Consider the following 25,978-nt stretch of genomic DNA (forward strand, 5'->3'; position numbering starts at 1 on the left):
GAAATAGACTTTTTTGCATTGTATAAACAAACTGTCATTAACCTGTTAAAATACTTCAAATGAATTATTTTGCTAGTTATCAGGACTGATGCTGTTACAGAAATCTATATCAGTTCAAGTTTAAAAAATATAAAACATGACACCTTACGGTTTCTAGTCTGACACGGGCGGATGTAACCTATAAGCAAGGTAACCGGCTGCTTAGGGCCCCATGAAGTCTAGGGGCCCCCAATAAATTTTTTATACCTAAAATCTTGCCTATATAACATTGTTTTCGATCATATTTTGTATAGTGAGAGTTTTTTTTAAATAAATATAATTTAATATGCTCAAAAATATATTGTTACAATAAGATAGTCAGTGGCGTAACGCAAAATGCATGGGCCCCCCTGCAAGGGTTATAGATGGGGGCCCTAGGTGAATAGTGGGAGGGTGCGATGGGACATGGTTGACGTAGATCGCGAACTGAAGAACCGGGTGAGTGGGGGGTGGGGGGTATTGACACACGGGGCCCCCTCATCAATTACATAATAACATATTATGTAATAATAATATAAAATAAAATATCCACCAGCCCTAATCATGTAGCAGTCCAGCAGTCAAATTTATAATATATATATATATATATATATATATATATATATATATATATATATATATATATATATATATATACACACGCACACACACGATTTTTTTTTTTTTTTTTTTGTAAATTAATTTTTAGAAAACTGATCATTTAAATGTGTAAATTGCATTAAGATAAGACAGAGAAAAGAAAATCGAGTAATATAAAAAACTCGAAATAAATAAAAATTAAATAGAAGTAGAAAGGGTGCATCAGGACTTGGCCCCCATGGCTGGAGTTGCCTAGGGCCCCCAATAAATCCACCTCTGGTCTGACATTTGGTCTTCTGTGAATGTATGTGTAACCTTTTTCAGTTGGCAGTTGGCACTTGGCAGAGAAGTTGGTGAACTGTCGTGTTGAGTTTCGCTCTCGTGTTATCAGTATTGGTCCGTAATGTGTATCGGTGCGCTGGAAGTCTTGGTCACGCCCTTCAACACAAAGCGGTGACGTGCGCGCTCTCACCTGTAAAGGTAAACGGCACGAGCACACACACCCGCGCTCGACTCTCAACTTTGAGATGGGATATGCGGAAGTGTCGACAGATTTCGTTCGGTTTACATCCCGTTTTTATTTCTCATGTTAGTTGGAGCTGGTCTCTGGCTATGTGAGGACTACAGAAGACACACTGACGCTGATCTGCCGGAATCGAACTAACCATGATGTACTTCAGAGACGATGAGGTACAGTGTGTGTATGATATGTGTGAGCGGTGTAAAAGTGTGTGCATGTGTATCTTGCAGGTTTCACAGGTGCATAAGTCAAGGCCTGTGATATGGTCTATGGAGGTGTTTGGGCAACGTGAGGCTCTTGATATGAAGAGAACCTGTTTAGTTAGTATTTCAAATAGTTAAATTACAGCTGATTTAATCTGAATTATGAAATTCAGTCACGTTAAAGGTATACTTTAGCCATTTAAAGGTATAACAGGCAGTTGAGTACATTTTTTAATGTAAAAGGTTCTGTAACCTAAATAAGTCAGTGAAATAGACTAATGGCACTGTTGAACTTTTACCATTACTAATATTACTATGTTAATATTACTGACAATTTATGCCACAACATAAATCCCATAATTATCAAAATCTTAACTACATTCTTCATTCAGATTTCTGTCAAGCAAGTTTTCAGTGAATTATTATAGTGTCATGAGATACAAATAAACTATTTAATTGTGTTATAATTTAAATTGATTGTTATACCATGTGTACACTTTTAGAAATAAATATACCAAAGTAACTTAAAAGGCAGGGGCCTTCAATTTTTTAAATGCCTGGGACTTCCATATTCAATCATCTTCATGCCAAAGACCCCCATCCTAAAATGTAAAAGGCGTCTGTTTCTTTGTATGAGGCCCAATTTAAACTACAAAAAATACATAAATGGGATGCTTATTTATTTTACGTTTACATTTTTTTACAGTTTCTGTGTTGTCGACCTGGTGCAGATCTCAAACCCAGAAAACAAAAAACCACACATAAAAAACATTGTTGTCTATGATATGCAACATAAACACCCCACTAAAATATCAGAAAAAAGGTGTTTTATATCTAATTAAATCTTTATTAATTATTTTATGATTAATAAAAAATTTTATTTAATGAAAATAACTTAAACAATATTTATATGATTTATTATTATTTCGTTATATATTATAAATATATCTTTACATTTTTTTTCTCCAAGCATTTCCATGGATCCCTCAGCGTGCCTCCTGGTGGGCACAAAAGCGTACCTTTTTAAAACCTACTGTACCATAGTGGCAGCTTTTGAACTTTTATATCTGAGAGTGTAGCGTAGTTATTTCAGACAGGTTTAACTGCGTTATTTTGGTGAGATCAATGTTCTTAGAAAAACAGTTCCTGTTCTGAGGAACGCTCACCTTTCCTGAACTTCTTGCTGTTTAGATATTTCAGCTATAAAATTCAAAAGAGAGGCTTTGCTGTGAGCATTTAATTGTAAATATTGATTTACATCTCATGTTGTAACTCACTAATCGATGTAATCTTGCATAATATAAAGACTTTATTAAGTGATGACTCTTTTTTGATTCATTGCTAATAGAACTGTTTTGCTTGAGTTAAATGTTCACGACCGTATTCACATTGCGTAAATGTGGGAAAAACTGCTTGAGTAATGTTTCTGTTGTTGTTAAACGGGTTGTTTGTTATGAGGCAGCTGTTTTGTCATTGTAGACCAGAGCATGAGCATTTTTTAATGACTGTGGCTTCAGTTAATAATTATGTAAGACAGAGGTGAGAAATCACAATCTGTGTTGTTCGTGGTTCTCTCTTTCTGACACACCAACACATACTCAGCACGCACTTGATTTGATGTCCCAAAAACATGTCTTGACCTGCAGTCATACCAAATGTTGTGGCTGCTTCCAAAGAGAAAGAGAAATGTAGAAAAGGGAAGCCTTGAAATGCTAGCAGAAGTTCTTGACAATTATGTGACCCTGGACCACAAAACCAATCTTAAGTTGGAATTCTACTTAAGGGTATAATTTCGGGAAATGGCAAAAAATGCATTGTAATGGTTAAAATTATAGACTTTTTCTTAAATGGCAAAAATCTTTAAAATATTAAGTACAGATCGTGAACCATTAAGTTATTTTCGTGTAAATGAAGCAAAAGTCAAATTTTGATTAGTATTATTAATCGGTTAGAACTTAATATAGACACATTTTAAGCACAATCTTCTCAATATTTAGTTTGTTTTGAACCCTTAGATTCCAGAAATAGTAATAAATAGTAGTATCTCAGCGAAATATTGTCCCTTTCTAACAAAACACACATCAGTGGAAAGCTTATTTATGCATGTTTCTATGTATAAATCTCAGTGTAGATTTGGCAAGAGTGTTCTAAAAGATAGTAATAACAATTTAATTTACAAAAAACCCATGGTTTCGTGTATTTCTGAGGATTGTCAGTGAGCAAATGTCTGATGTTTTTGTGCATGGAGCAGTGTAATATTTTTAGTAATATTTTTTTTCATCCTCATGTTGATTTTTCAAATTACAGAAACATTATTACAAACTGTCTGTTATTAAGTACATATCATAACCCAAACATTGTGTTAGAGAAAGCCCAGATACACGGTTGTACTTTAAAACGCTCTCTTGTTTGCCAAGCTACATTAAATGTCACACACATGCAGTGTCAAACATTTGCTCCTACAGATATAAAGTTAAAGTATGCTTTGAAAATAATACGCAGTTAAGAGACATAAATCACTGATATATTGAAGTGCTCATAATTGCAACATTGTGAACATTTATTACCACAATATATTTTATTATTGTAGATTCTGTGAAGAAGAGAGTAAAAAGGCTTTTTTGTTTCATTCAATTAAAATAAAGTACAAATATAATTTAAATCAGCTTAACAATAGCAGTTGTATCTTAATTGTATAAAAAAATTTGGATCACTCTGTGTACAGCATATGGTCAGTTTGTTTTTATAAAGCAGGTTAGGCATTAAGTATTACAGGCTACAGTGGCCAGCTGTCAATGTAGTATCTTGCATGAAGACAAGTTAAAATTTGCTTTTTAATTAAGATAAGCTTTGGCTTCAGAAACTGATTTTGCATAATGGACGTTTCCCTCTGTCAGTAAATAGTGATAAAGGGTTGATTTTCCTATGATGTCTATAATATATCAGTGGCATTTAACTTTAGACATTTCTTTTTCTATCTGTTTCACCAACAAAAGTAGTCAGAATATAACATTTGTCTTTCTTAGAGCAACACTGGTTGTAGTTTGTCATTCTGAATTAATTTGTGTTTGAACAACACAAAGTCAATGATTAAATTAATTAGATCAAACAAACATTGGCAGCATGGTTGGAAAAATATAGTTGATTACACGCGTACTAAGCACATTCATACTATTTTGAAAATGCTTATCAAAAATCTGATTACTTATTCAAATTAGGTAGAAGAATAGATTTAATGCAGCCTCTAACTTCATTTGTTTCTAAATAAATCAGCCATAAATATTGATTTATCTATGCCAGACCTAAACCAGCAGAGGTAAAAGCACAATCAGTAAAATATTGATATTAATTGTAGGATTGTTCATAAGAAGAAACATCCTTATAGGATAAAATCCTTGAAAAGTTCACACCCCAACACAGAAATTGCCATTGGAAATTTGTATTTTAGTTACAATATGCGTACTTGGCATTCAGAAAGTGTGCATTGGCCTGGCCATTAAACTCTTGTACAGTAATTTGACATTTTTCTGTCATTCCTATATTTCAGGAGGGCTTTCCTTTGCAGGAGGTAGGCAATGGAAATGAACCTTTGCTTCCTACACAAGTAAGAAAACAGACCAGACTTTTGTGCAATTGCTGACCCACTGAATTAGATACCACAGTCACATTTCAACACAAGCACATGCTAATTACACAAGCAGAGCACATGATGATGTTATATGTAGCCACAATATGGTCATAATTTCACACATTCACATCAGCACTTGCCCCTGCATGACCTAAAACTCTTTAAAAAAACACACGATAGTCACACACACAAACACTGAAGATCCCTCAAACCAGCAAGAGAGTCAGCAGTAATAAAACCAAACATCTGATCAAAAATTAAATTAGCAATCAATTTCTTTTGTTTCTGCTTTTGTGTCATTCAGCATAACTCCTTTGTTCCTCGATTATATGACTATGTCCTGGTGGCTGATAAAGTGGAGGATATGGAGGACCAACTCTTTAAGAAGCAGGATGCCTTTATCCTCGAACTGAAGCGAAAGAACATTAGAGTGACTGTATGTTATGTCACTGCCATACACACTCATTTGTCCTTTTTAGTTAAATTTGATGGTCTTACTCAAGGGTTTTACCATTGCTCAACAGAGAGTTGAAAATGACGGAAAGTTGTTTTTCGGTGTCCGCGCACCTGAGGAGATTTTTGCAAAGTACAAGTACTTACTGAAGGTGTCCGATGGCTGTAACTGGAGTGGTGAGGAAAGCTGTGATTCATCCGTCTCCTTCTGCACCCGGTAAGAATCTTCACTCAAATGCTTTCGAAATCTGCTATAGATGACATCCCTTACTACAAACATTCCTTTTGTTTTACAGAATCAGGATTGTCCACTTTATCTTAAACAATACGTTTATAGGATCAGGAGGTACCATTCACTTTCTTTTTCACTTTTACTTCATCCTTCACATTGTTATGACTCTATCTCATTGTTATTTTTTTTTCTCCAACCTGAAAATAAAAATGTACCATTTAAAAGTCTGCTGTCAGTAAGAAATTGAAAAATCTTTCAGAAATTTGGTGCAGATAACCTAGTGCAGTGGTTTACAACCTTTTTTTTTTGCCTGAGACCCCCTTTTCCCCAGGAAAATATTGTAAGGCCCCCCTCAACATATAAGTTTGCAGTAAGCATGACAAAAAATGCATGTGGCTGGGTCAGGTACACTTTGCTTCGAGAAAAAGGAATAAAATTATAGTTCAGGTAGCTATCTTGGTATTTCCTGCATTTCGTGTTTCCAGTATTGCTAGCGCTGCGACTCAATGTTTGGAGCTTCCTCACCTGGGTCCAGTATGCTTGGGTCATTACTGTTAGCTGCTGAAGGCGAATCTCTGTTGTTTTTGTGGAGGACGAACTACAAATTTGTCCATTTCTTTGGTCAGCCAGAAGATAAAATGAACTGCTAAAAAATTTTAAAAATGAAGCGACCCCTACCTATAGGACATAGCGGTTACATGTAGAGCCATTACGCTTCAGGCATCCTGAGTTTGAATCTCAGCTTGTGGAGCTTTCACAATAAACACCCTCACCCCACATCCCCCTCGCTCCAACTGTATTTCCTAATGCTTTATCACATTAAAGCCAAAAATAAACATTAAAACAAAAAAAGTTTTTGAAGTTTTGAAAGGACAAGATCTCGGATACAAGCAGCCGAAATAAGTTTTCTTCAAAGGGTGCCAGGGCGCACTCTTATGGAGATGTGTGAGAAGCTCTGACACCAGGGAGGAACCGGAGTAGAGCTGTTGCTCCTCCAAATCGAGAGAAGTCAATTGAGGTGGCTCGGGCATCTGTGGGAGGTGTTCCAGGCATGTCCCACCGGGAGCAGGCCTCGGGGAAGACACAGGACACGCTGGAGGGACTATGTCTCTCGGCTGGCCTGGGAACGCCTCGGGATCCCCCCAGAGGAGCTAGAGGTAGTGTCTGGGAGGAGGGAAGTCTGGGGTTCTCTCCTAAGACTGCTGCCCCCGCGACCCGGCCCTGAAAAAGTGGCAGAAAATGAATGAATGAATGAAATTTTTGAAACGATAATTATGTGCATTAAAGCTGAATTTAGCTGATCAAAAACACAGTACAAAATATAATATTCTGAATTGTTATTTCTATTTAAAATGCGTTTCCTCAGATATGCTTAATCTATATGCATTTATATATGCATTTAATCTAAAAGTGATTCAATTTACCTAAGCATTTTTAAAAAGTTCAGAATTAAATACAGATATATTCATGTAAATTTTTTTCAAGAAATATTTGTAAAAGGATTGTCCTAACTAACATTATCATCAATGTGTTCGCTTTTTTTGCACTTCAAGAGGGTCTTAAAGATTTGCTGTGTCAAGGTGCTTTTGAGACCATGTTCTGTCTGCATGAGGTAAAATACCTTATTATCACTGCTTATTCAGCCATAGCCAGACAATCAATCTCTGGGTCTTGCTGAATTTCATTGATTTCTCTTGTCAGAAAAAAGAGCAGAAAAAGCTTAAGAAGAAGTGGGCAAGCTGGCGTTCAGTTTTTAGGCTTTTTCAACAGCCTGTCACTGATATAAAGTAAGTTCTCCCTGGTTTTATCTTGTTCTATCTATTCTGCTTATTTAGTTTTTTTCAAAACCCTATCTGTTTCCATATGTCATTTTCAGGGACTATTTTGGGGAGAAAGTGGCACTGTATTACCTGTGGCTGGGCTGGTATACGCGAATGCTCGTCCCGGCAGCTGTAATTGGTACAGTTGTGTTCCTGTACGGCCTTGCCTTCTTCAACACCAGCCCACTCATGTGAGTATATTTAGACTGTAGTATTGAGATATAGAAAACTACGAATGACAGATCTGTTGCAGATTGCAGACTAATTTGTTTCTAATTTACCCTATTATATCTAATTTGTGATGCCGTTACAGTCATGAAGTATGTGACTCTGACATCATCATGTGTCCAAGATGTGACAAAAGGTGCAAGGCGTGGAACCTGTCTGACACATGTATATACGCCAAGGTCAGTCAATAAACATCTTATTGTAACTGATAATTCTAGATGTTATATAGTAATCCACCAGACTCTCATCAGCCCGGTCCCACCATGGAGGTTAAATAAGTTGGATGTAAATCTGGATCTGAGCAAGCATAAGAAGACTGATACGTTTCCACATAGATATCTACAAGAAGTGGCTGAAGCAAAGAATTTGTATCCTATTCATAATTCTATATATACAGATGGATCAAAAAAGGGCAGTTATACTTCTGCAGCAGTAGTAATGAGTCAATTACACTATGGCATTTGTATTCCAGATTAAAGCTCAATTTTTTCATTTTATCAACCTGAATAAACTACAGAGTAAGTTTTATAATATAGTTTTCTGCTGGATCCCAGGACATGCACATTTCCCTGGACTTGAACATGAAATGAACAAGCTGACAAAGCTGTCAAAGCAACTGTAACAGGAAAGAGTGCAAAATCCCACCTTCAGATTTAAAGCCACTAATAAAAGGTTACATTTTTAACAAATGGCAAGCAGAATATCATCAGTGCTCTAAACATTTTGAAATCCAACCTGAAATAGGAACAAAATCCTTTTTTTTTTTTTTTTTGATGAGAGTGTTTACAGAAAATGCTGTATCGCGCACACAAGACTCACACATGAACAGTTACTCAAAGGAGAAGAACTCCCAAAATGACAATATTGCAACAGAAACCAAACTGTTAAACATGTTCTTGTGGAGTGCCCTATTTTTAATGTTATCAGACAATAATTTTATCTGGAGAGACTTTAAATGAAATATTTTTAAATGCGAATCCTTCTGAAATTTTACATTTTTCATCAAAAGTAAACCTCAAAAACTTCTTCTATTATTCTTATTATTTATTTATTTATTTTTTATCTTGTGTGTTTATGGCTGTTGATGACTTAAAATGTTTAGATTATTTTTATAATTATAGAAAAGTGTTAATTATAAAATGTGGTCAACTTTTTTTTTTTTTTTTTTTTTTTGCCATGACATAGTCATAGAAGTTGATATGGCATTAAACTCTGTTATACAGTATATTGCATACTACCAATCAAAAGTTTGGGGTCAGTAGGATAGTCCTGGATGGTCAGTGTCCTGCAAAGTTTAGTTTCAACCCAATCAACACAGTGGGGCTAACTAATCAAGCTCTTAACAGGCTTTCTAGAAACATCAGTGCAGGTGTCTTGAGGCAAGTTGGAGCTAAAATCTACAGGACACTGGCCCTCCAAGACCGAGTTTGGGCACCCCTGAACTAAAAACTCGAAATATTATAAAATTGTATGTATTATGAATATATTTTAAAGTGTAATTTAGTCCTGTGGTTATAATCAGAATTTTCTGTATTTTAAGTCCAATCATCAGAGTCACATAGAAATAATTTTAGCAAGCTTTTTGTATGATCAAGAATGATCAACTTCTGATTATTCTCAGTTTAGAACAGCTGCCCTGCTATATATTTTTGTGGATATTTGGATGAATCCACATTTGAAATGAAAAAGAACAGCATTTATTTGAGATATAATCATTTGTGAAAAATTACAGACATCTTTACACACACTTATGATCAGTGGAATGTTTTATTTTTGAATGACAGTTAATCATTTATTTCAAAAGGAAATCTTGCTGACCCCAAAGTTTGTAATGATAGTCTTTATTTGAAGTAAACAAGGAAGGAATGGCACTTTATTATATGGGTCGCACTTTATAATAAGTTTTCATCAGTTAATGCATTCACTAACATGAACTAATTATGAACAATGCTTGTACGGCATTTATTAATCATAGTTCAACATTTATTAATGCATTATTAACATCCAAATTCATGCTTGTCAACATTAGTAGATGCACTGAGTTAACATGAGCTAACAATGAACAACTGTATTTTCACCAACTATAGTGGTAACTAACATAACCAAATACTGTAATAAATGTGATGTTCATTGTTTGTTCATGTTAGTTTATTATATGTATGTGCTTGTGTGTTGTGTTCTTATAATTTGTCTTAACTCTGTGAATGTTTACAAACAGGTGAGCCAACTATTTGACAATGAAGGCACAGTGGCTTTTGCGATGTTCATGGCAGTATGGGGTAAGCTTTTTTCCACTTGAGCTTAAGCAAAACCTATTTTTGTGTGCTAAATGACATTGATGCTAAAGTGCTGTCTTGTTGTTTGACTAGCAACCCTGTTTTTTGAGGTGTGGAAGAGACATCGATCTCTGTATGTGTCAAAGTGGAATGTGTTTGACTGGTGCGAGGATGAGGTATAATCATACATTCTTTACATTATTATTATGCCGTGTTTAATGTGAATCTTCTGATGGAGCCGAATGACTTTGTCTGCCAACAGGAAGAATTGATTTTGGAGATTGTCAATAACCCTCAGTGTAAGCCTAAAGAGTACAGACATTCTTACCTGCGCAGCACCTTGGTGCTCCTTTTGGTCACACTAGTGGTAAGAACTGTTTTTTTACACACAGACGCACACACATTTTGTTGGTTTATGAGGACTCTCCATTGGCGTAATTGAATTTATACTCTAAAAACTGCTTTTTACAATGGCTTACGCTAATCCTACCCTTAACACCAGAATCCTGTGGCAATTTTTGAATGTGAAAAGGCAACATTAGGTATGACTTTTTTTTAAAAGACAGTTTAAAATTAAGGGGACACAGGGCATGTCTTTGTAAACCACATCAGAATTTTAATATCTAGGTTTTGCCCATGTCATTACACAAATTTGTGTCTTCAGACACTAAAAAAGACCACTTGAATCTTCAGTTTCTTATTATGTTTTTTCTATAAAGGTCTGACAACATTCATAATATTATTTCCCATCATTGTTTTCAGCTGGTGGTGATCATCGGTCTGACCCAAGCTCTGGTGATCTGCCGTGTTTTAGCTTCAATATTGTTTTCACGAAGCCAGTGGTACCTTCTCCGTGAACATGCCACCACAATAGCCATGTTAATCGGCGCAGTGCTGCACTACATTACCATTCAGGTTATGACTCGGGTAGGTACTGACAGACAAACTGCCTAATACAAATAAAACTTCTTAAAGAACATTGGTATTTTTCTGTAACACAATAATCAATTTATCGCTTCTCAGGTCAACAAATTTGTGGCTTTCAAACTGTGTGAGATTGGTGGGTATCAAGTATAAAATTGAAATCACTAACTTCAATAAATTGCCCAAATACTCGATGTATTGTACTAATGTAACGTGGTAAATGCCATTATTGCTCAATTGCAGAGGAGACACGCTCTTTTGCAGCCACCGAGAGGAGCTTCACAGTGAAGATGTTCTCATTTCAGTTCTTCACTCTCTTCTCGTCACTGTTTTATGTGGCGTTCTTTCTGGGAAGGTAATTCTTTATGTATGTGAATGTGCTTTTTTGATTCATTTACTCTAATAACAGGCTATTAAAAATGTCTATTTGTGCTGTTCTCAGGATCAATGGCTATCCTGGAAACTATGTTCGAATTGCTGGCGAATGGAGACTAGAAGAGGTATGCGTTATTTTGCGGTTGATTTGTATTTTAAAAGTTGTAAATACCTAACAGTCTATTATTAGATTTAAACTGCAGTGGTTAATGTGGAAATAAGTAATGTGTATTTATATGTAGCGCATTTATTGTGTATGGCCATACACCCAAAGTGCTTCACAATCATGAGGGGGTTCTCTCCACACCACCACTCCACTCGGATGATGCGTTGACAGCCACAGGACAACAGCACCAGTGTGCTCATCACACCAGCTATAGGTGGAGTGGAGAGACAGTGATAGAGCTAATTTGGTGGATTATGTTTGACAGGAATTCTTGATGCTTGGTGTATCTTTTTATTTTTTAAGCAACCACGTCAAAAGACCATTTCAAAACCCATATTCATCTGTTCAGATTGTGAATGATCTTCATTTCCAGGCATGAATTCACAAATTAGCCCAGCTGAACCCCTTTACAAGTTTTTTTCAGATACGGTGAAGTAGACAGCGGATCCTTCAGATAGTTGAGTCGAAATTATGAATACAAAATCTTGGCCAAAAATAATTGCAACTTTTGATGGATGTAAACTTGAAAATCATGTAATGTTGTCAAAAAAATTCCAAGTACATTGTCAAATACACACCATAATTACAGCTAAACAAGGTCACTATCTGACACTTAGGAGAAGCACTGTCTAAAGTCTACTTCACCACATTTGAAAACACTCCATAGGGTTCAGGCCAATTGATTGTAAATTCACGTGTGAGAATAAAGCCTTCATTCACAGATTGAGGCTGGTGAATCTTGACATTGCCAACCTGACATATAGCTGTGGTAAATGTCTTCTGCATTGAATATTTAAGAAATAAAAAGACACATTTTACCAGTTACAACTAACAACATGTGATGCATCAAGATTCCAGGAACAAGCAATTTGGCTGTCAACCAAAAGCGATGCGACATGACGGAAACATTTAAATACCAACCACTGCTCTCCTAAAAAAAATGTTAAAGGCTTTTCATCTAATTAATACATATTAACATTATTAATAGGCTACCGAGTCACAGTTCTAACTTTCGATTTCAAACCGTCTGCTAGATGTTTTATTTTCAAGATCTGAGGTAAACTAAATGCTGCTGCGTTCAATATGGCAATAAATGTCACCTTAAATTGTATTTAAACTCTCAGTGGGAGCATTTAACACTGAATAAAGCACATAATCTCTAGCTGAGATGGTCTTTGTCATAGTACTATATGCTGTTGTTCTGCCATCACATCATGGAAATTTCTAAAATACCACTTCGAAAATCAAAATTTCATGCATTGCCAATGGTTAGAACGAAAAAAACTCCCTTTAAAGGGCCATGAACCCCCCCCCCCCCCTCTTTTGGTTCAAGTCTACTTCAGAATTAAAAAAAAAAATGCTCCAAGATGGGCGTGGAGCTTTGCAAGCAGAGGGAGGAGTGGGCGTGGCCAGCAGAGCAGGGGGAAAAGAGGGGAGAAAAACAGTTGGCTCACAAAATGAGATACAAACCATATGGAGACGCATGATTTTATAGTTAACGAAGTTGAATTGCAAAGAAATAAACAGTAAGTAATTTAAAACCTTGCTACATTTGTTATTGATAATTTCATATACACAACCACAATTAGTTATATCGTCATAAAGAAAATCGTGTTTATATAAACACTATAAATGAGGAGGACTCAATCCCCGGGTCTGAATGGAGACAGTGGAGCAGTGCAGCAGGTCTCTTTCCCTGTCTATTTCAACCATTAGCCCTGCCGGTAATCCAGAGGATTTTAAACATAGGCAAACACAGTAGCATGGAGATATGCGATGTGTCTGAATGGTAACGAGCTCAACCGATAAAAGACAAGGTCCGCCATTCTACAATTCTCGTACTGCTCTCCCGACAGAAATGCTTGCTGTAAACCAACAGCTTTGCTGTATCAGCCCTGACAGAATTGTGGGGAAAAACATGCAACAAACCCTGTGGATCAAGGAAACAAACACATATACGACCCTTGTTGTGCAAACGCTGTCTCACCCATTCATTGGGTCACACCTTAGCAGGTCTTCCTTGCTTTTTCTGAAAGCACCTACTCTCATGAAAAATTAAGAAGCAGTGTCTTCTCATAGGATAAGAAAATTCTCAATTCTCAATAATAATGAGAAACCAATGCGTCACCACTTCACTAGCAGATTCGCGCTACATCACAGATTTTGATCCTGCCCCAAAAATTATTGTAAACCTGGAAGATGAAATTAGCTGACAAAAGCTAAAAAATATTCAGTTTTCCCCACAATTAAAGCTGACAGGTTGTCTTAACTCATGCTCAACACACAAATCTGTAAAAAAAAAAAAAAAAAAAAAAAAAAAGTACTCCAGGATGTCTTGAACCTTTAACATGGACCTTTTGTTGCGCATTGCGTGTGATTAGGACATTGTGTTAGGGTTAAATACATTTTAGCCAAACATCTTGCAAGCCAGAAACATACTAAACACTGAAATATTCGGTAATTTACATGAATGCGTTTAGCAGATTCTCGTAGCCAAAGTGTGAATCAGATCTTTTATCTCTCTCTCTTTCTAATTTAGTGTCATCCAAGCGGATGCCTTACAGATCTCTTCATCCAGATGGCTGTTATTCTGGTGCTCAAACAAACTATAAACAACATATTCGAGTTCACAGTGCCGTAAGTGTTGTCAAAAATTGCACTAATGCTTTAAAAAAACATTCAGTTTTTACTGTTTATTATATAATTTTATATTTTACCTGATCAAAATCGCCAGTTCTACTTGGGTTTCTCACTCAAAATTTGATTATCTTCTTCTGTTGTTTCTCTGTAGCTGGGTGAAGCTGTTTTTTAAGCGCACAAAAACTAAGAAAAAAAGCAGGAAGTGCGGTAACTGTTACCGAAAGGCATGTCGAGAAACGGATGGAAACATTGAGCAATGTGACCTCTGCAAGCTTCGTGATTGGATGACAAACTACGACCTGACAGATGTCAATGCTTTCTCCTTGTTTAATGAGTTTTTGGAAATGGGTTTGTATCTCTCTTGTCATTACATAGTGCATCTTCATAGCGCTAGTTTCATAGTTTACTTGAAATGTATTTTTGTTATACCCTCATCAGACACTTTATTGGGACACCTCACATTTGTTAATCCAGTTCCGTTTCTCTCAAAAGTGACAGGAGAGAGGCAATGACTTGTCTGATGATATTTCTCTTTGTTATTTAATTTGATGGAGTAATGTGAGTTTCTTAACTTGATAAAAAGGTTCATGTTAAAATAACCCTCTGAAATAACATCTATTTTACATTTATGAAAATATATGAATTTATTTGTTACTTTAATATGTTATAATGAAATAGAGACAATTCTTTAACAATATGTTGAGTAGCAACATTTAAAGTCTGTTCTAACCTATGGCAAGCCGATTTGACTTTTATTCATTCTCGGGATATGTATTCTTGATATCAACAATTCAGTTCTTGATATCAAAAATTTAATTGTTTTTTGATATCAGAAATGTAATTGTTGATATCAACAATTAAAATTCTTGATGTCAACAATTGCGTTTATGATATGAATTTTCACTAATTAAATGTCACCATATGCTGCCATTCAAATTTAATTGTTGATATCAAGAATTGATTTCTTACTAGTTAAAATAAAACTCTTGATATCATTAATTTAATTGTTGATATGAAAAATGTAATTGTTGAAATCAGGAATCACATTGTTGATATCAAGAAATACTTTTCAACTAGTAAAGATGTTCATTATTGATATCAACAATTAGTTTGTCACTAGTGACAATGTTAATTTCTGATATCATGAATGTAATTGTTACTAGTGAAATTAGTAATTTTAGATATCATGAATTACTTCCCTAATTGTTGATATCAGAAATACATTTTTAGATATCAGAAATAACAAATGTAACATGTTGAAATATAATTGCAGATATCAAGAATTAACATTTGAACCTGTGATATTAAGTTCTTGATATCCGGATTGACATTTTTACTAGTAACAATTCAATTGTTGATATCAAGAATAGACATTTGCACTAGTATCCATATGACAACTGATATCAAAATAAATGCTTTTACAAGTAAAGACTCCTAAGTCTCTGGTCTTAATGGAAGAATATAGTCATTAACTCCATGTGTCAATACATTTTTTTTTTAGACTGTAACTGAAGATTCAGCCTCCTAATTTTGTAGATTTCATAATTTAAACTATTTTCAAGCCAGACAGTAGTTTGGGGTTTACAGTAATGTATCTTGAACATGTCAAAATGCATAATGCATTAAGTTGCTGCCTTACAACTTACTATCTATGTGGCTCGTGACGCGGATATTTGCGTTAATGACCAGGTGAACCGGTGTATGTAATAAAATGTCTGAGGAGTTATTTTGACAATTGATTGGTTTATCTAATGTTGCCCTGCATTAACATCATCTGCTGTTTTTTGTGTGTCGTCAGTTCTTCAGTTTAGTTTCACCACCATCTTTGTGGCCGCGTTCCCTCTGGCTCCTTTATTGGCTCTTATTAATAACATATTTGAGATCAGACTGGACGCCATCAAGATGGTCAGCCTGGAGCGCCGCCTAGTGCCCAAAAAAACAAATGACATTGGTGAGTAGCTGTTCCATGCGCACTGTGAAGTTCACGGTGAAGTAAACCTAATGTGTAAACATCATACATCATCCGCTGTGTGTTTTGTCTGGCAGGTGTCTGGAATAAAATATTAGAGGTTGTTGGGGTGATGGCTGTCATTGCTAATGGACTAGTGATAGGGATTTCCTCTGACTTCATACCCCGTCTGGCTTATCGTTACCGTTATGGACCTTGTGCTGTCAGCAATAGTAATGGCGTGGAGTAAGTATCCAAAGAGTGATAAACCATCAAAGCATATGAGCAATGCCAGCGTGATGGATGTGACATTTGCTGTAAAATCTCAAAACATAAATTCATATAGAAAGAATATGTTAATATTGAAGCCTCTGTTTATATTTTCCAAAACAACTAACCACAGAGTTATGCCATGAGAAAAATATTAATCTGTAAACATTTTTATAATTTAAATATTTAAAAAATTATATATTTTATGTTTTAAATGAGGTGAATAAACACGCTTTATGGACCAAATGCGACCGAAAAAGTATGTTTACACAATATACAACATACTTTGTAGAATTCTGTGAATTAAAGCCAAAAGAATCAATGTCAATAAAAAGGAGAAGAGTTGGCTCTATATAGAACAAAAAACAAAAAAAATATTTATTTTATTTGACTTTTTTTTTTTGCATTTGTGAGGAAAAAGCTCCGTTATGGATGTGACCGATGTGAAATTGGCACTTGTGTGACTTTGTTTTCAAACAGTTATATTTGATTTACCAGAGACATTTTGAGTATTTGTACAGTACTGTAAAATACAAGCCTACACAAAACAAACCTAGAAAGGGCTCTGCTATTTTAGTGAAAAGATTGTGGTGAAAAGGTTGATAGAGTTGGATAGAGTTGTTCACATAAGCTGTATTTATCGTAACTCTACAATACTGATTAAATGTCAAATCTAAAAATGTATTTATTTTTAAGCATTGATGATGTTAGATTACTGATGTAACTAGTGGATTTGTTTTGTCTGGTAGCTGTATGACAGGTTATATCAACAACACTCTGGCAACAGCGTTCATGGCCAATTTGAATGTGAAAAAGGACTTTCAGGAATTGATGACGGAGGGTGGACATAATGTTACGCAATGCAGGTGACAACTTTTATTCTAAAAACAAATATAGAATGTATCTTTTTTTATAGTACAGATGAATTTGATTGGTTGATGATCTGAACGTGTGTTGTACAGTTACAAAGACTACCGCAGTAATGAAGACCAGAGTCTCACCTCTCAGTTTTGGTTCATTCTGGCACTTCGCTTTGCTTTTGTTATTTTGTTTGAGGTACAGTATTAGACCTATGTAGCTTCTCTTTAACTCTCTTTCTCTCTCTCTCTCTCTCGCTCTCTCTCTTTCTCTCTTTATTTTATCTTTGCCATGATGACAGTAAATAATATTTTACTAGATATTTTTACAGCTTGTGTCTTGAAAAGTGACATTTAAAGGCTATATTAGGTTAACTAGGCAGGTTAGGGTAATTAGGCAAGTAATTAAATAACCATGGTTTGTTCTGTAGACTATTGAAAAAAAATATATAGCTTAAAGGGGCTAATAATTTTGACCTTAAAATGTTTATTAAAAAATGTAAAACTGCTTTTATTCTAGCCAAAATAAAACAAATAAGACTTTTTACAGAAGAAAAAATATTATTAGACATACTGTGAAAATGCCCTTGCTCTGTTAAACATCATTTGGGAAAAAATAAATAAATAAAAAAAATTTAAAGGGGGCGCTAATAATTCTGACTTTGTGTGTCTATATATACAACTGTAACTGTATGTATGTATATGTGTATATATATATATATATATATATATATATATATATATATATATATATATATATATATATATATATATATATATATATATATATATATAAATAATATACACAGTTGATGTCAGAATTATTAACCCCCCTGAATTATTAGCCCCTGTTTATTTTCTTCCCCAATTTCTGTTTAACGGAGAGATTATTATTTCAACACATTTCTAAACATAATAGTTTTAATAACTCATTTCTAATAACTGATTTATTTTATCTTTGCCATGATGACAGTACATAATATTTGACTAGATATTTTTCAAGACACTTCTATACAGCTTAGTGACATATAAAGGCTTAATTAAGTTAGCTAGGCAGATTAGGGTAATTAGGCAAGTTATTGTATAATGATGGTTTGTTCTGTAGACTATCGAAAAATATATAAAGCTTAAAGGGGCTAATAATTTTGTCCTTAAAATGGTGTTTAAAAAATTTAAAACTGCTTTTATTCTAGCCAAAATAAAACAAACAAGCCTTTCTCCAGAAGAAAAAATATTATCAGACTTACTGTGAAAATGTCCTTGGTCTGTTAAACATCATTTGGGAAATAATAAAAAAAGAAAAAAAATTAAAGGGGGTCTGATAATTCTAATTATTAACTTTTTAAATGCTAATAATGACTTCGTGTGTGTGTGTGTGTGTGTGTGTGTGTGTGTGTGTGTGTGTGTGTGTGTGTGTGTGTGTGTGTGTGTGTGTGTGTGTGTGTGTGTGTGTGTGTGTGTGTGTGTGTGTGTGTGTGTGTGTGTGTGTATTTTAAAGTGTTACATATTTCGTTAAATATCATCTGTGTTTTTTTTTTTTGTGTTTGTTTTTCGGCTCAGCATGTGGTGGTTATATGCAAATTTATCGCAGCCTGGTTCATACCTGACAATCCTAACAGAGTGAAAAACCACAGGCTAGATGACAAACTAAGAAGACTGAAAAAGGAATTTATGTAAGTATTTTATTCTAATTCTAACCCTTAAATGGACAGTGCGCTGAAAAATTTGTTAAGTCCATTTATTCACTCTTGTGTACTTTCACTTTTGTGCCCATCAATAATATCAATTATAGTGAATATTAATTAGCAATAAGTTTAAATATAGATAGTGGTGAAGAGCTCAGAGTAGAGCTGCTGCTCCTCTACATCAAGAGAAGTCAGCTGAGGTGGCTCGGGCGTCTGTTTCGGATGCGTCCAGGACGCCTACCTAGGGAGGTGTTCCAGGCATGTCCCACCATGAGGAGGCCTCGGGGAAGACCCAGGACACACTGGAGGGACTATGTCTCTCAGCTGGCCTGGGAACGCTTCGGGATCCCCCCGGAGGAGCTGGAGGAAGTGTCCAGGGAGAGGGAAGTCTGGAGTTCTCTCCTAAGACTGCTGCCCCGGATATGACAAGTCATCTATATAGAATGGCCCCTGTATATTTCAAATGCTCAGGCCAGGGTCTGGGGAAGAACAGCCCAAATTGTAATAAATTATTTACTCAAAATAATGTTTCCAGAACACTTTAGCGGAGGTTCATTTTAAATAACTTGCATATAACATTCCTAAAATGTATTTTTTTACGTTTTTTACAATGTAAATGAACATAATTCAGCTGAATAAATGGCGGAAATTAGTGCAGTACAGCATCTAATAAAATGAAGAAATTAGACTAAATGTGTAATGATAATCAGATATATTTCAATAAATATACATCTCAGAGTTTATTCTTTTTTATGTATTGTGCACCTCTACTGCAAAGAGCTGTCTATCAGTCAGTCAATCTATCAGTCAAGCAAGCCATTATTAGGCTGAAAAAAACTTAACAAACCCATCAGAGAGATAGCCAATACATGAACAAGTTCAAGGAGGGGCTATTGTTTGTATTTATTTATTTAATTTACTTAAAATATTATAATTATATTGAAATTTTATACACCACGGTGAGTTGTACATTTTTTTTGTGTGTGTAAACTGTCCCTTTAGCAAACCCTCGCCATCTAATTAATTTACTCCTCTTGTATCTCCGTCTCTAACAGGGAAGCGAGTGAATTCTATGACACCAGATCCACTGAGGTGTAAACAATGAAGGTACAAACTAGAGATTTAATAGCTTTGATTTGACTTTCTGACTTCCGTGTGCAGCGAGAGACACTTGACACAAGAATGATTTGTGTGTTTGACTGAGATCATGATCTCATCTGCATCAGTGTGTGGGATTTTCCCCTCACTTCACGGCTTTCAGAGACAGCCAGCACAATCTTACTGGAGCTTTTCTCTCTATGCAGTTTACAGTTTTACCTCAGGTGGATGAATATTGTTCAGCTTCAGAGGACACACTATACATTTTTGGCTGCGATTATAAACGGTTCTATTTCTGAGGAATTACAAAAACTGTGAAAATGCAAAATCAGGCGCCTATTGTTGTATGTAGTTTGTGTTCTCGTAAGACAAAGAATTTAGTATTTTTGTTGCTTAATGTTTTAATGATTCATGTTTGCCATGTGATTTATATATTTATGTATTTCATTGTTTACTTTTTCTTAAAGTTAGAGAAGGCTTCAAGCCTTGTGTTGGCTGTACAGTGAAAACCAAGCTTGAATGCATAGACTTGAATGTAACAGAAAAAACACATGGGAAATGATGCTAGTGTGTATTTTTGCTCTACAATGTCTTTTCTGAACCACTTTTTCATCATATACAGTTGAAGACTAAATTATTAGTCCTCCTGTCAAAATGTTATTGCTTTTTCTAATATTTCCCAAGTGATGTTTAACCAAGTAAGGGCATATTTTACATCATTTGCTAGCATATGTTTTTACTTCTTTAGAAAGTCTTATTTCTTTTAGTTTGGCTGGAATTAAAGCAGTTTTTAATTTTGTCTACGGTCAATATTAATAGCCCCCTTGAGAATAGTTTTTTGGATTGGCTTCTGAACAAATCACTGTTTGTCCAATGACTTGCCTAGTATAATTAAGCTAGTTAAGCCTTTAAATTGCACTTTAAGCTGAATACTAGTATCTAGTACTAGTATCTTCCAGAAATGCTTCATAAATTGTATGTACTGTCATCATGCCAAAGACAAAAGGAGTTAGTTATTAGAACTTGCCTATTGAAACTATTCATTCATTCATTTTCTTTTCGGCTTAGTCTCTTTATTAATCTGGGGTCACCACAGCGGGATGAACCGTCAACTTATCCAGCATTTGTTTTTTATGCAGCGGATGCCCTTCCAGCTGCAACCCATGGAAAACATCCATACACACTCATACACTACCGACAATTTAGCTTACCAAATTTACTTATAACACATGTGTTTGGACTTGTGGGGGAATCCGGAGCAGCCGGGGGAAACCCACGCGCACACGGGAAGAACATGCAAACTTCACACAGAAACGCCAACTGACCCAGCCGAGGCACAAACCAGAGGCCTTCTCACTCTGAGGCGATTGTACTACCCACCCTGCCACCGTGATGCCGTACTGAAACTGATATGTTTAGAAATGTATTCAAATCTCTCATTTTAAACAGCACTTTGGAAATATTTGAAACAGAATTTATGTATCGTTTTTATACTGTATTTTTTATATGGTCATCTTTATGTACAGTAAAATAATCGTGTTTACCGCAATGAAGTAATGGGGTGAAATTAATGTTGAAGGTGAAGTCGAAAAAGCTGTCAACCCTCTTTTCCTCCATAAGGTGTCAGCATTTACTCCTTCAGACAAGAATTAAAATTTCTGTTTCCCAAGGAGATTCCTTTTGGATGATGTGCTTTGTTTTATCCCAGGGGTGCCCAAACTCTGTCCTGGAGGGCCGGTGTCCTGCATATTTTAGTTCCAACCCCAATTAAACACATCTGACCCCGCTAATCAAGCTCTTTGTAGTTATACTAGAAACTTCCAGGCAGGTAATCTGAAGGAAGTTGGAGCAAAACTTGTTTTATTGCCATCTGCTTAAGATAAGCTTAAGGGTGCTGGATGTAAGTTTTTGACTCTTCTAAAGCATAAAAATACCATAATATGGTTGCAGAGATTTAAGAAACATGCCAAGTGAACATTCTTGTGTAATTGAAAAACAATGCTGAAGTCAGATATTCTGCTGTGAAAACGCGTTTTCCATGCCGGAACGTCCGTCTTTATTATTATTTTTTTTAACCCGCTCAATGCCAGTTTAGCCAATTATATTTGCCTTGATGGAAAACAACATATTTCATTCATTCATTCAGGAACGCTCCGTGACCGAAATGCGACCTCTGGGTGACAGTAGCTTCTGAAATGAGATGCGGATTCAGTTCCACATGAGGTTATTAATTATCAAATAATATAAATATTACGAATGTAAACACTAGGTGAGCAGGTTACATTGTAACCCTGTGTCCTAACAACAAGCTACATAACAAGATTTGCAGTAATAAGCATGGTAAGAACTGTAATCTAATTAATACATAAGCCTCTTTAACATTATTAAATGTAAATGCTGAATCACTGTGTTGGTTTGCATTATTTCATAGTTCTAAAGTTCAATTTTAAACGGTTTATTTTATTTTCAAGATCTGAGATGAATTATTTGTTGCTGCTCTCTGTGGTATGGCAATAAATGTAATGTAAAATGGCATTCAAACTCACATTATTAGCATTTACCACTGAATACAGCACATGAGGTACCTGAGGTGATCATTGTCATGGTTTTCTGTTGTTCAGCAAGAAATAGAAGCTGTTTCTAATATATCAATTCCAGGTGTTGGTTAGAACCAAAACTCATTTTAATATGGAAAATATTCCCTCCATCATGTGCTGTTGTTTTAATTTAGTACATGACTTAAGGCAGACTCGCTCCTTAATCTGGCAACCTACAACTGAGTTTTTGATCCAGGAATACCTAGTCCAACCACTGGGTGTCACACTACACACTGCTTTCTTCTATATATTGTTTTTTGCAATGTCTTAACATCACAAAGTTTCTGTTGAAGCCATTCTCAACCCAATTGAGACCAGCTGCATTGTTTTATCTTCCTTTTTATGTGTCTCCTAATAACAGTCCATGGATTGTTGAACGTTTAAATGAGGAAGCTGTGAATTATTTTTAAATGAATTTACTTTTTTTTTATGAATATGAAACTGCAACCTTTTTATTTTTAAAGCATTTCCTCTAAGCATTGCTGGGTCACACGTGGTGAACTGAGTAATGTCACATCTGCATATTTCTGTGGCTTTTCCATTCAGCCAAACATACTTGGCTCATACCACTCAAACCAGATATGTACAAAATGTGGCGCGCCTTTGTAATTTAGAAGCATGAAAGGTCTTCATCTTCCATTTTAATTACCATTTTCTCTCTCTGGTGGACAAACGGTTTTGGATTTGGCTTCTTTCTTTGAGATCATCTTTGTCATTCGTATTTACAGAGTTGGAGGAAGATATTTTAAAACAAGTTCTCTCAGTGTTTCACAGATTCGTTTCTAAATTAAAGAGATAGCAGTGATTGCTCAGGATGTTCCCATGCACTCATCTAAAGGCCACAACAACTGGACATTGACCTATAATGCATTCCACTCTGTCTGTCATTAGCCTCAAGAAGCCTTTCAAAAAAAGGAGATCCCCTTTTAGGAGCAGTTTATTAATTTATTTATTTATTCAGAATTACCATTAGAACCATAAAGATACATATACTTGGGCGATTAAATGGTCCAAAAGAAAAAATATATATAATTAATGGTATGTTTTAATATTTTTTTATGTTATATTCAGTATGTAAGTGCAACTGTATAGAAGTGTAATTGTAGGTGTGTATTTGGAATACAAGCATATTCTTCCTACATTAAATGTTAATATGTCCTATATAACATGTATTCAATTTTTTATATAATATAATTTGAGATTTACTTTAGTTATTGTAAGTAAATTTGGCTTGCAGTTGTTTTTCTTGATTGAGTAGCTTATAAAATACTTAAAAATAAAAACTGTTTGTATACTGTCTTTATAGTGACAGCAATGAGGTAAATAGAATGCATGGGACTGATTCTGATCTTCTTTGGGAGTGTACATAAGAAAGGTGTAGAAATGTAAAAAAAAAAAAAAACCAAAAAAAAAAAGCCTTCCGCAAAGTATATTTAAAGGACACCTGATGAAAATCATCTTTTGGAAGCTTTTTGGGCAGAACTGTGTGTAGGTATAGCGTGTCCACTGTCATACTGGAGTGATAAACACAATAAGGCTTTTAAAAAAAAAAAAAAAATACAGTATAGAATATAAAGTCATGGTGCAGTGGAAAAATAATTAATATTGTGTAAGACTCCCATGAGCTTGGACGACTGCATCCATACATCTCTGCAACGATTAATAAAGTCATCTGGAATGGCGAAGAAAGCGTTCTTGCAGGACTCCCAGAGTTCATCAAGATTCTTTGAATTAATCTTTAATGCCTCTTACACCAGACATGATCAATAATGTTCATGTCTGGTGACTGGGCTGGCCAATCCTGGAGCACCTTTACCTTCTTTGCTTTTAGGAACTTTCATGTGGAGGCTGTAGTTTGAGAAGGAGCGCTATCCTGCTAAAGAATTTGCCCTCGCCTGTGGTTTGTAATGTAATGAGCAGCACAAATGTCTTGATACCTCAGGCTGTTGATGTTACCATCCACTCTGCAGATGTCTTGCACACCCCATACTGAATGTAACCCCAAACCGTGATTTTTCCTTCACCAAACTTGACTGATTTCTGTGAGAATCTTGAGTCCATGCGGGTTCCAATTGGTCTTCTGTAGTATTTGTGATGATCGGGATGCAGGTCAACAGATGATCCATCAGAAAAATCTACCTTCCACTTTTCCAAATGATCAACTAGAAGTCAAGCTGTTATTTGTGGCTCTGACAACTGGAATCGACGACAAGACATTTGTCAGGTAGTGTACACAACATAGCAGGGAACTGTTTTGCTATACAGTGCTTTGGAAATGATAAACGTTCAAATGTGCATACACTATCTATTTCGAAACACAATAAGTGTGTTATAATTGGGTTTTTTACAGCAAGGTTTAAATGTCGTGTCATTTGATCTGTTTATACACTATAGCTAAAATAACTGTAACAATCACAAACTCCTACAGCAGTGTTGCATGAAAAGCAGAAGCTGCAAATATTTATTGCAAAACCAGCAAATACATTTCATTAGTTCACAACTACATCTCAGTTCACAATCCACTTTAGCCTCTCTTCCTCTAAACATCACAATTCTAGCCTATGAACTGCGCACAAACATCTTCATATTTTTCAGATAAACAGAAAGGCTTAAACTTCAAATCTATGTAAAAGCAGGACTGACGCAATTGAATTAGTCTTTGATGTGTTGTAGATGCGTTGCTGTAGAATGTAAAGGAACTCATGTGTGTTAATGTGTCATGTCTATCTGCAGCTTTCTCTCAAACAGGCTTCTATTAAAACACACATACACACAGCATATGCAGCATCTCAGCCTGTCTGTTAGACTAAATGCTGTATATATCTGGCATGTTGTAATACTCAAGGATTCTGCGGACCAAAATGTATTAGTAAGATTTTAGTGCTGAACAATGTGCGTGTGTGTGTGTGTTTGAGAGAAGTAGGTTGATCTCATTTCCTTTGGTGGTAAAAGCATGTAAAATCCCACAGACTTGAGTTTAGACCATCCCATCAGTGAAATCTCGTCTTGCGAACCCTTTCTGTAAAAAAGGAAAAGAGAAATGAATAAATTAGTTACATAAAACACTGCAAATCTACAGAATACCAGTCATTTATTACAGTACACTCAAAAAATGACATTTGCTGTTTGTTCAAACTACTTATACATAAATACTACTTTAATAATACTATACTAATTAATATACTATATTCATATATATATATATATATATATATATATATATATATATATATATATATATATAAATATTCATATTCATTATTCATATATACACACACACATTTTTATATATATATATATATATATATATATATATATATATATATATATATATATATATATATATATATATATATATATATATATATATATATATATATATATACACATATACACATACATACATACACACACACACACACACACACACACACACACAC

General features: G+C 35.1%; 2 protein-coding genes across 3 annotated transcripts in view; one reads left to right on the plus strand and one right to left on the minus strand.

Moving 5' to 3' along the window:
• The first annotated feature begins 1,109 nt into the window (after positions 1-1,109).
• On the plus strand, positions 1,110-21,615 carry ano9b (anoctamin 9b). The gene is made up of 24 exons (XM_056461628.1): positions 1,110-1,308; positions 4,889-4,945; positions 5,274-5,405; positions 5,494-5,639; positions 5,719-5,768; positions 7,208-7,266; positions 7,356-7,441; positions 7,531-7,665; positions 7,788-7,881; positions 9,921-9,981; positions 10,072-10,154; positions 10,241-10,345; positions 10,741-10,905; positions 11,002-11,038; positions 11,146-11,257; positions 11,345-11,402; positions 13,983-14,080; positions 14,235-14,431; positions 15,882-16,034; positions 16,130-16,277; positions 17,051-17,167; positions 17,264-17,357; positions 18,719-18,831; positions 19,899-21,615. Exons 1-24 carry the CDS (start codon positions 1,285-1,287, stop codon positions 19,939-19,941), a joined length of 2,367 nt encoding a protein of 788 aa, XP_056317603.1. The 5' UTR covers positions 1,110-1,284; the 3' UTR covers positions 19,942-21,615.
• Positions 21,616-24,971: 3,356 nt separating this feature from the next.
• pkp3b (plakophilin 3b) overlaps positions 24,972-25,978 on the minus strand; it is a 50,467-nt gene continuing 49,460 nt past the window's right edge. For both annotated transcript variants that reach the window (XM_056461630.1, XM_056461629.1), the window contains one exon: positions 24,972-25,557. In XM_056461630.1, the coding sequence (XP_056317605.1) occupies positions 25,516-25,557 (42 nt within the window). In that variant the 3' untranslated portion in view covers positions 24,972-25,515. The remainder of the gene's footprint in view (positions 25,558-25,978) is intronic.

The sequence above is a fragment of the Danio aesculapii genome, chromosome 7 (assembly GCF_903798145.1).
Source record: "Danio aesculapii chromosome 7, fDanAes4.1, whole genome shotgun sequence".
Classification (NCBI taxonomy): domain Eukaryota; kingdom Metazoa; phylum Chordata; class Actinopteri; order Cypriniformes; family Danionidae; genus Danio; species Danio aesculapii.